At 42.8% G+C, this 11542-nt stretch overlaps 1 protein-coding gene across 1 annotated transcript; it reads right to left on the minus strand.

Moving 5' to 3' along the window:
* Positions 1-483: 483 nt before the first annotated feature.
* LOC131901695 (sperm motility kinase X-like) lies at positions 484-6194 on the minus strand. The gene is made up of 6 exons (XM_059252793.1): positions 3511-6194; positions 2910-3000; positions 2341-2542; positions 1689-1900; positions 1250-1448; positions 484-1150 (listed from the first exon to the last, which is right to left on the minus strand). The coding sequence occupies exons 1-2, from the start codon at positions 6192-6194 to the stop codon at positions 2967-2969; spliced, it is 2718 nt and encodes a 905-aa protein (XP_059108776.1). The 3' UTR covers positions 484-1150; positions 1250-1448; positions 1689-1900; positions 2341-2542; positions 2910-2966.
* Positions 6195-11542: the final 5348 nt, after the last annotated feature.

The raw sequence follows: 11542 nt of genomic DNA on the forward strand, positions 1-11542 counted from the left end.
AAGAAGAATGTGATTAGGCCTTATAATTCAGGAGGTACAAACCTGTCACCCCAGTACCCAGGATTCTGAACGGGAGTATCAGGAATTGTGGGTCAACCGAGGCTACATAGCCAGACCTTGTCTCAGCAAAAGAAAGGGGAGATGGATACTGAGACTTGTGGTCAACTTGAGTCCACCTGAAAGACATTATGGTAAGAAAAATTATCCTTAAAAGAGAGAAATACTTCATATGTGGAGCCTAAAACAAAATTCTCCATTAGTGATAATAGCGGGATGGAGAGATGTTTCCAGGATGCAGACTAGGCAGTATGTAGGAGGAAGAGGGCAGAGATCTAATGCACAGAATGAAGACCAAAGTACATCATGGAGAATGAGGGTTGCTCTCACCACAGGGAGAAAGGGTGCATTCAGAAGACAGACATGCTGACCAATTCACTATCAGAATGTTTATATAGATATAAATCAGGACACCAGAGCATGTGGTTCAAATATACAAAGGAATTTATTGTAGCAAGAAAACAATCTCTTTATTCAGATATTTGTGCCGTATATCTTTTTGTCTGGTGCCTGTCTTTCTTGGTAACACTTCTGCAGAGCAATCTTATGCCCAGCTCTCTGAGCATATCCTCGATGGCTGATCTTCACCTGGATACACAAGGCATAAAGTCATCAGTCCCTCAGCTCTCACTATCTAGGACCTTTCCTTAGAGACTGTCTTCATGGTTCAGTTCTCTAGGTATTGGTTGATGTCACTCTCTAAAAGGGGACCCACTCTAAAAAGCCCTCAAATTACTGTCAGTGTTCTCTATGTCTGTCCCTTGCAGCCGGCAGTACTTCTGATGGAAAAGTGGTGTCCCTGCCTAGGTGACCGAGAAAACAGTAACAACAGCTGACTCCATAGAGTAGATGGAGGGGACTTGAGCAGCACCTCACCCTCACATGGCTCCTGCCAGGACAGAGAGGCATTACCCTCAGTGAGGTAAGTCTCCAAGCTGCCTCAGACACTGTTCCACCAAAACAAGGAGTTAGTACAAGGGCCTGGGTGTTACCTGGATCAGTAGATATTTTCTTTTGTTGCTCTTAGTCCATCTGCTTGTAAGCCTCTGGCCCAAATTCTCTGTCAATCAGAAGCCTCTTCCATCAAGGAGACCTGGTAACAAGGCATTTTGTGAAGATGACCAAATGTTCACTTGTCCATCACCCTGTAACCAATCATAACTTCCCCATGGCCTGAGCAGAGAAGTATCACCTGTGTGTTCCCCCTTCCATCCAGTGTGTTAGGGCTTGAGTGGCATCTCCTGCTCTAAGCACCATCCAGTTGAAAATGTCCCTTGCTGAGTGTAGTCCCAGGAGTCTCCTTGGTAGCCCCAGCATAGGGTCATACAGGCAGCAAAAGTCTTTCCCAGCCTGCTGCCTGGAGACACAAAGCTTCAGCACCAGCCATGTCCCTACAGGATGTCAGAAAGAAAACAGCTAGGATCTTTGTGTGAGATACTGTTGAAAGTAGTATCTTGGGGTGTAGTAGAGTGTGGTCTTGGGGTGTACTAAAGTGTGGTTTGGGGTGTACTAGAGTGTGGGCCTAAGGAGGGGTGTGAATCTGACCCCTTAAATCCCTTTAAGTGTCTCTGAGTTATCTTAGGAGGTGGAAATATGGCAGGAGACCATGAGCCACCCAGAGGAACACCCACACTGTCAGGCCGGGGGTTGCCATTGTTTTTCCATCAACAGATTCTATCCACGATCACGCTTGGAACCAGCTCCATCTCTGAATCCAACTGTCAAACACTCCAGACTTCACCTTGCTTCCACTCAAAGCACAGCTGGTGGGCCTTCCCTTGCACAGGACCGGATGCCCTGGGGGAAAATGTGCACCATGCCATGTGTTGGCTTCACGTGGCTCCTGCGAAGCAGTAGAGCAGGGTGGTAAGTGATTGCATTAGGGGTGGAGACAGGAACAAGCTGAGTTAGAGGAATTTTGAGACATTTCCAGAAGGGAAATCACATGAAATATGAAATTACCTTTCTTGGAATGGGAGTCCTCTCCAGTTCAAGCGAACTTCACTAGTGTCAACTGTGCACGAGGTACATTGGGAGAAACGTGTGTGTGTGTGTGTGTGTGTGTGTGTGTGTGTGTGTGTGTGTGTGTGTGTGTCCCTGTCTGTCCAGATACAGAGTAGAGAAGAGTGCATCCATATGACTCAGGTTGCAAAGCAACAAGCAGTTCAGCAGTAATAGTGCTGGGGTGAGTTATGAAGGTGTCTGGATCTGGTGGGGACGAGAAGCAAGCTGTCTAGTAGTTCAGGATGGTGCTGAGAGCTGCACCATAACTAATGGACTCACCTGTTCCCACACACTCTACCTTCCCAAATGAGCACAAGATGGACACTCCCTGCAAACTCGTTCCTCCTCTGTGTCTGGCTCCAACCTGGTCAGCAATACTCATCTTGAACACATACAAACTGGGCAGGCCCTCTGGGGTCCTCCTCTGCTTCCGGTGCCGCTCTCTCTTCTAATGGCTCATGGTACACCTGGCGACAGGTAGCTGGAATGACGATCACACTGTGCGTGGAAGGTCCTCTGAGGCCTGTTTTCCTAATGATCACAGCACTCCATGGATCCTTGTTTAAAGGATCTCGGGTCCCACGGAGTGCTTCACTTTACTGGCACAATTGTGGCACCACCAGCCATCATGAACCTACCTACAAGGGAGAGTCAGGAGGATCATGAGTCTGTCAGACCTGCCTCCCAGAATCCTTTCTCAGTCCTCAGGGTCCAGGTGATGTGAGAAGGGTGTGCCATGCCCCCTCCTCCCCAGTCATCATCTGCAGACACAGGAACACTTTGCTCCTAGTTTCAGCCTGTGATATGAACACAGCTTCCCATGGTACACAGCCATCTGAACTTCCTACCTGGCTCTCTCCAGCGGCCCTGTGCATCCTCAGCATGCTGCTCTTCACTCTCTGGTTTCAGCTTTGGGGGAGCACAGTGCCTCCAACAGCACTTGAAACAGACACAAAAAAGGGCCCTCTTAGGAGAACATGCAGGTCTTCTGCTTGGCTGTGCTGGCCCTGCGCAGTGCTGGGCCCTCAGTCTGATTCCTCCTGAGTGCCTGTCCCAGTGCTCTTTACCCACCCTTCTCCTCACCCTTGCCCAGCCTCGGGCCACTATCCTCTGCTATCTATCTGCATCTAGGTCAAGTTTCTCAGGAAGGATACTGTGGGATTTGCTTTCTGGTGTGAACTCCCAAAATGGGCATGTCTATAATCTGTTTATTTAAAAGCATATCATTTAGTCCAGGAAACAGCTTAGTGAGTAAAGGCACTTGACCCCAAGCCTGGGGACCTCAATTCATTCCCTAGGACCCACATGGTATAAAGACAGAACTGATTCCTGCAAGTTAACTTCCACACACACATATAGTAAATAAATAATTTTTTTTTTCTTTAAAGAAATGAACCAGATTTTAAAAAAGGCCTAGATAGAAAAGTGCATTGGAGCCTCTCCACCTACCTGTTACCTTGGCTCCCTCCATGGTCCTCTAAGGTCACAGGCAGGATTTTGTTGCAGCCTAGGCGCTCCCTCTTTTCTGTTGGTATGCAGCAGCATAAACTTCTCAGGCCTTTTATAATCCTGCTCTGTAGGCTCTTCCAAATCCGCTTTCTAAAGGGGGCTCTGGGTGCAGTCTGTCTCCGGCCACTGAGGTGTCCCTGGGATGTTTCTGGGGAGGATGGGCTGAGGTCTTTTTCTTGTACAATCGGACCCTCATCCTGGGCCTCCTTGCTGGAGAATGGAGTTGATCTATCTTGTGAGGTCATGTTGTACTTTGAAGCAGCTGTAGCAACACTGAGGGGCTGTCCTCTGAGGTCCTCCTGAGGTGCAGTTTGTAGGAGAGATGAGCTGCTCCTTTCACCTCTCCGACCAGCAGTAGACATGCTGTGGGGCTGTCCTCTGAGGTCCTCCTGAGGTGAGGTTTGTGGGAGAGATGAACCGATAATTTCACCTTGTATGTTGACGTCTCTGCACTGAACTTCCTCCATAGTGGTGTGATGAGATAAAACATCCTGTGAGGACGCCTTGCTCTTTGATTTGTTAGGGCCAGCTTCGGACACATTCCAGGATAACTTACTGGAATAAGTTTCCAGTGCTGAAGACACTGTGGTACATATTTCATCGGAACTGTTAACAGTGCTCTCTGAATCCCCCGAGGTGCTGTTCGTGAAATTAGCCTCATGTACACACTGGGGGCAAGACACTATGGTACATATTTCATCGGAACTGTTAACAGTGCTCTCTGAATCCCCCGAGGTGCTGTTCGTGAAATTAGCCTCATGTACACACTGGGGGCAAGACACTGTGGTACATATTTCATCGGAACTGTTAACAGTGCTCTCTGAATCCCCCGAGGTGCTGTTCGTGAAATTAGCCTCATGTACACACTGGGGGCAGGACACTGTGGTACATATTTCATCGGAGGTGTTAATAGTGCTCTCTGAATCCCCCGAGGTGCTGTTCGTGAAATTAGCCTCATGTACACACTGGGGGCAAGACACTGTGGTACATATTTCATCGGAACTGTTAACAGTGCTCTCTGAATCCCCCGAGGTGCTGTTCGTGAAATTAGCCTCATGTACACACTGGGGGCAGGACACTGTGGTACATATTTCATCGGAGGTGTTAATAGTGCTCTCTGAATCCCCCGAGGTGCTGTTCGTGAAATTAGCCTCATGTACACACTGGGGGCAGGACACTGTGGTACATATTTCATCGGAGGTGTTAACAGTGCTCTCTGAATCCCCCGAGGTGCTGTTCGGGATATTAGCCTCATGTACACACTGGGGGCAGGACACTGTGGTACATATTTCATCGGAGGTGTTAATAGTGCTCTCTGAATCCCCCGAGGTGCTGTTCGTGAAATTAGCCTCATGTACACACTGGGGGCAGGACACTGTGGTACATATTTCATCGGAGGTGTTAATAGTGCTCTCTGAATCCCCCGAGGTGCTGTTCGTGAAATTAGCCTCATGTACACACTGGGGGCAGGACACTGTGGTACATATTTCATCGGAGGTGTTAACAGTGCTCTCTGAATCCCCCGAGGTGCTGTTCGAGAAATTAGCCTCATGTACACACTGGGGGCAAGACACTATGGTACATATTTCATCGGAGGTGTTAATAGTGCTCTCTGAATCCCCCGAGGTGCTGTTCGTGAAATTAGCCTCATGCACACACTGGGGGCAGATTCTGTGAATGGGGGCTGTTTTCTTGTCAGGGCAGTTCAGGGTGGGAGGCCTACTGTACCTCGTTCTCCCCTTTTTGTCATTCTCGGGACTCTCAGTTAGAGTGTGCAAACTGGAAGAAGTGGAAAGGATAGAGACACTAGATCCCCTCTTGATAGTCACTTTAGGTGTTGTGGGAGGGCCTGTAAGGTTCAAGGTTCCAGCAGACTGCTTGGGCTGAAGATCTTTTGTAATGTCTTCCCAGGGTGACTGCTGCCTAAGAATCAAGTAGGTGGCCATCACTTGATCAAACTTCTTCTCGTGTAAAGCTTCCAGGATCTGTCCTTGCTTATAACCCATGACACCCATGATGGCCATCACAGTGGGGTCTGGGTAGCTGTCCTCATCGTTCTCTCTAAAGGGATTGGGAGAACCTTCATTGCCATGCTTCAGCCATTGAAAGCCCACAACATCATCTATTGTTGGTCTTTCTCCAGGATTTATAGTTAACAACTTAGCAATAAGATCCCAAAGCTCTGGCGACAGCTTGAATTCAACAGAGTACTTTCCCACCAAGATCTGCTCCTTTATTCCTACAAAGGCAGTTCCCTTGAAAGGGAGGCACCCTGTAGACATAAAGTAGAGTACAACCCCCAAACTCCAGATGTCGGTTGCTCGGCCATCGTAGCCTCCACCTTTAAAGACTTCTGGGGCACAATAAGGAACGGTCCCACAGAAATGTGCTAGCTTCTGCCCCAGGGTAAGCTTGGTGCTCAGTCCAAAATCACTGAGTTTTATATTTCCTTTGCCGTCCACTAAAATATTTTCAGGCTTTAGATCCCTGTGAACAATCCCTTTCATGTGACAATACTGAAGGGCACATACCATCTGTTTAAATACCTTACGGGACTCCTCCTCCTGTAGGTAGCCAAACTCCACAATCCTGTCCATCAGCTCTCCGCCTATGGCATAGTCCATCACTATGTACGTGGTATTTGTGGTGTTGATTATGTGCAGAAGTTTAATGATATTGGGATGGTCTAGAGATTTCATTATTTCAATTTCTGATTTGATGAGGCTATTCTTTGTGCCTTTTGGAAGAACTTTTACTGCTACCCTTGTCTGGGTGAGTAGATGGCTAGCCAATTTTACTTCTCCAAATGCTCCCCGACCAAGGGTCTTTAGGATTTCATAGTGCTCTGTTAGAGCCTCTTCGTCACAGGAGTTGTACTGTAGGGTGTTGCCTTGAGCCATTTCCCACTTCTTCCTCTTTGTTGATATAAAGGCTCGTACCAACACCAACTAGTGATGCAAGATAAAAATTAATTAAAGCAGATCTAGGAAAAACATTTATAGCTATAAATTCCTGCGGTTAAAAAAAAGATGGTTGTCCAAAATAACCTAATGATGCATGTCATGGTCATAGGACAACAAGAACAAGCCAAACCCAAAAGAAATAGAAGAAATGCTCAAGTCCAGAGCAGAAATTGGTGAAATGGAAACTAAATTACAAATACCAATGTAACAAAGACTTGATTATTTTAAGAATAAATATAATTGATGTGATGTTAACCAAAATAGCTAATAGAAAAATTGAAGATACAATTTAACAATATTAGAGACAAAATAAGAAACTAATAGAAAACTTTAAGATACAAGTTAATAATATGGGAGACAAAATAACATTCGATTACCAGAGATACAACTGAAATCCAGACATCTAGACAATCACTAGGGAATGTTTTTAAAATGTTCCAGTGAATTGGAATAATCTAGAATAAACTTCTAGACACACATTAGCTACCAAAACTCAACTGAGAAGATATAAAACACCTAAACTGAAAGACTGTCAGAGTCAGAGGCAGTGGATGACAATACAAACTGTTTTCTGGACAAAGCAGGGCAGTTGCCCATCTGAATTTACAGCATTGTGACCTGCTTAAGCTCACTCCAGACAAAAGTCTCAGCATGAAGAGGGGAGGTTGGACAAGAAGTCACACTCCTGATGAGCTATTGACAACTGATAGATTCCGGGAGAGGGAGAAAACTTTTTAAGGGTGTGGCCCCTGGTAGGTGGGACCTACCACACTTCAGTGGAAGGCCATATATCCAAGAGTATAAGGACAACAGAGACTGTACTTGATGGTGAAAAACAAAACAAAAAGACACAAATATGGGTGGTAGGAAAGAGAGTATGGAAGATTTGAGAGAAATTGGAGGAAGGGATAAACATGACCAAAATATATTGTATGAAATTCTCAAAGAACTAATTTAAAACAGAAAGAAAAGCAACAAAATTGAAATAGTAACTTAAAATAATCTCTTGACAAAACAAAAACAAAAAAAAACAAAAACAAAAAAGAACAACAACAGAAAAACCTTCAGGACTAGACAAACTCATTGGTGATTTCTATCAGACCTCTGAAGATCAGAGTGCAGAGCTAAGCCACTAGTTAGCCATAGAGGCCAGGTGTTGATGGCTCACACCTTCAATCCCAGCACTCAGGAGGCAGAGGCAGATGGATTTCTCTAAGTTCAAGACCACCCTGGACAACATGAGATTAATCCAGTCTAAAAGAAAAACAGAGCCAGCTGGTGATGGCTCATACCTTCAACCTCAGCACTAGGAAGGTGGAGACCTATAGGGATATGGCTGGGCAGAGAAAGGAATATAGGGTGGGAGGAGACAGGAGCTCATTGTATTCAGTCTGAGGATTCCTGGAGACAGACTCTTGTACACTTTCATTCTGAGGATGGCTAGAGGTAAGAAGTCTCTCTAGTGGCTAGGTTTTTTGTCTTAATGATCTTCAGGAAAGCTTTGTTAGAGCATACATAAAATATCACCAAGATACCAATGCTTCTCAGACGATTGCATGAAATGAAAAGGGTTAGGATGCTTCCAGACTCATCCTAGGAGCGTGTATTACTCAGGTACCAAAACCAGGTGGATAAGGTAACAAGAAAAAGGTATAATCAACATCCTTGGTGAACACGGATGCAACAGTCCTTAGGAAGAGTACTTAATAGTTCACACGAAATTCAACAGCACTTAAAAGGACCATACTTGATGATGAAGATGGGTTCACCCAGTCATGTAAGGGCTGTAACATATGCCAACTGAATAGCAATGTTGTGCAGAAACAGAAGGGCAAGAATCAAATACTCAGCTGAAAAGAGTGAAATTGTCATTTTTCAGGGACAACGCATAGACCTGGAAACCATGTTGTGTATAACAAGCCAGTCCCACAAAGACATTTTTTTCAAATCTTGGATGTCAGGTTGGGGAGTGGACCTGATAGTAAAAGGGAATGATTAGGGATGTGAAGGGGAAAGAGGAGGGGGTAAGTATATAGAGTAGGTGAATATTACCAAAGTACATTATGTACAGATACAGAAATGTTACACTGAAGTTTTTTACTTTATATGCTTAATAGTTACTAAAACAAAAATCTTTAAAAAGTAACAAGAAACAAAGAAAATGAGTAGTTAGAGAAAGAAAAATGGAGGATAGTTAACACAGAAAATTTTAAAAATGTAAAAATTAACATCTAAAACCAGAAACATAAATTACATAAAATAAAACGAAAAATGAAAACCAATACCCCCAAAGCACAACCAGCAAAGTGAGAGAAAAACTCACTCTGTCAAGTAAAACAAGTCACCAGCATCCGAGTCCAAAACTTCACCGATATCCAGGTCCAAAACTGTCACCACCATCCAAGTCCCACAGATCACTCACTACCCAACAGCTCTCTGTACTAGAAGGACAAAACCCAGGCCTAGGCAGTGTGTTATATGCACAGGTGTCAGTCATTCCTCACAATGACTCCTTGTGAGGTCAGAGCAAGACATGGACCAATGAGGGATGGGCACACTCCTGTCTAAAGGACTGTGTTAGCTACTCTGCTGTCACTGCTACCAAGTGCCCCACAAAAAGTAACCTAAGGAAGGTTTGCTTCGGCTCACACTTTGTGAGAACAGGGAAAGCATGGTAGCAAGAGTAGTTGGTGTCAGCATGTGGCTGCTTACACTGTACTGGTCACCCCACCTCCAACACAGGCTTACAAACTGCTTCCTGGAGCTAGGCCCCCCTCCCCAAAGCCAGACCACCGACTTCCCAAGAGAGCATCACCTGCTAGAGACCACAAGTTCAAACACAGAAGTGTCTACATGGGACATTTCACAAGCAAACCCTAGGAAGGACTGGCTCCACTTTAACAGTAGTAACAACAGAAATGTTAACAATGAAAACATAGGCCCCTAAAGCTCTATGTTTTATTGGGTATAGACTCATATCTATCAGTAAGAAAGTGAATCCAGAGGATGTTCCAGTGACATTTGCAAGTAAGATCAAAAATGCTATGAAAGCAGCTGGCTGTTGTAGACCATTATTACACAGTGTGGTAATTTCTGATACCTTCCAATAAGGGCTTTTCCCGCTAAATACATCTAAATGAAATTTCTGTTTTCTGTGAACCTTGCATTAATGTTATCCTGAGTATTGTTTTTTAATTTAAGGATAAGTTTGTATAATATTAAAGTTTTGATAATTTAATGCACTTACTATGATTCTAATAATAATCTTTATCATTTTTTATAAATGACTTGCTATGGTACTCTGAAGTAACAAATATTTATTGGACTGATAAGAAATTCCAAAATTTAATAAAATATGTAAAACTGTACAGTGGTCCAGAGTAAAAATTTAATGCATAACTTTATTGTTTCTTTATAAGAACATAGATTTAAATTTTGTGAGAAACTGACTGCTTATTTCAATTCCATCCCCTTTGAAAATGAAGAATTTAAACAACTTTCATCTATCATTCCTTAAGGTCCTACAGTAAGATTCACCAATGTGGTGGCTGCTTTATAAAGCAGCAGATACTTGGCCAGCAGTTTGAGAAGGAATGCTAAATTTTATTAATTGAATTATTTAAAAAGTAAACCCATTATGGAAAAAATAAGTTATACTTCAGGCTACCATTCAACTGTATTTGCTTAAGCAGACCTACTGAGAATAGTAGTAGTTTGATAATGAGAATTAATAATTAGGACTGTCTGCAACTACATTAGGAATGTGTTAGTCTATGCTTTTGTATTTGTGTTTCCCTTTGTGGAATATTTGGCAACTACTACTAGATTAAAAATGAAATTAAATGAAAACTATGCTCTATGTTTGATATACCGAATCCTTAATCTTTATTTCTGAATTAAGTAAAATCATCTCTACTCTTGACAATCCATATATGAAGTGATTGATGCATTCTTTTTTGTTGAAAGTTTTCAAAATGCTCTATTTTTGTTGAAATACAATAATTACACATGTTATAAGACATAAAATACAATGATATGGCATCACCGTAGCACAAGGGGTCTGTCAGTTAATACAGTTTTTAATCATTTCTCTGTGTTGAGAGCATGCAAATTCCTTTCATCTAAGTATTTTGAAATACTAGTTCAAATCTGTTTTCAGCCACAGTTACCCTGCCATGCTGTGGTACATTACAAATGATTTATTCTACCTAACTGGTCTTCTATATATGTCAAACATTCTCTTCCTGTCTTCCTTTTCACCTACTATTCCCAGGCTTTGATGACTATTCAGTTTTATAGTTCTTTAATATCATCTTTTTAGAATCTGCAAATAAATTAGCTGTGGCATTTATTATTCTTCATGCAACTTATATCCTTCAGGTAAATCCATAGTGCTGCAAATGACAGAATTGAATTCTTGTTTGGGGAGGACTAATAGGACTAATATTTCTTAACACACATACCAGTTTCATTATCTACTCATCTGTCATGGATATCCAAGTTGATTCTGTAACAGGTTTACTCTAAATAGTGAGACAATAAATGTGAAAGTTGAGTCTCTTCAACATATTGATCTTCATTTCCTATGGATATTCCCCTTTAGTAGGATACTAGATCACATAGATGTTTGCTTTCTAGTTTTTTGTTTTTTTTTTTTTTAAATAGAATCTAGTGTACTGTTTTCCTGAGAGTTTTACTACTTTTTACTACTGGGAGTAGTAAAGGGAAAAAAATACTCTCCACCAGTATTTGTTGTTACTTGTTTCTATTTTTGTAATGGTCATTCTGATTGGATATGCTGATTGCTTGGCACAGTGCTGAACCTGTTGCCGGGTTGCTTCCAAGGTTGAACATTTTTTTTTTTCATTTTTTGTTAGTGGATTATGACTGTTGTGTGGTTGTTGCTCAGTTCTTTTGCCAGTTTTAAAGTTAAGATGGTTTAATGTTTTGACTGCTGCCATGTTTGAGTTTCTTATAACTTATATTGATTACTAGCTACTGGATGAATG

Source organism: Peromyscus eremicus, unplaced genomic scaffold (genome assembly GCF_949786415.1).
Source record: "Peromyscus eremicus unplaced genomic scaffold, PerEre_H2_v1 PerEre#2#unplaced_220, whole genome shotgun sequence".
Lineage (NCBI taxonomy): Eukaryota > Metazoa > Chordata > Mammalia > Rodentia > Cricetidae > Peromyscus > Peromyscus eremicus.

Excerpts from the sequence above, each read along its gene's own strand:
- LOC131901695 (XM_059252793.1), bottom strand. The coding sequence starts at position 6,194 with ATGGACTATGCCATAGGCGGAGAGCTGATGGACAGGATTGTGGAGTTT. Across the intron at positions 3,001-3,510 it reads GGAGGGAGCCAAGGTAACAG|TGCTGTTGGAGGCACTGTGC; the intron begins GTAGGTGGAGAG and ends GTCTGTTTCAAG.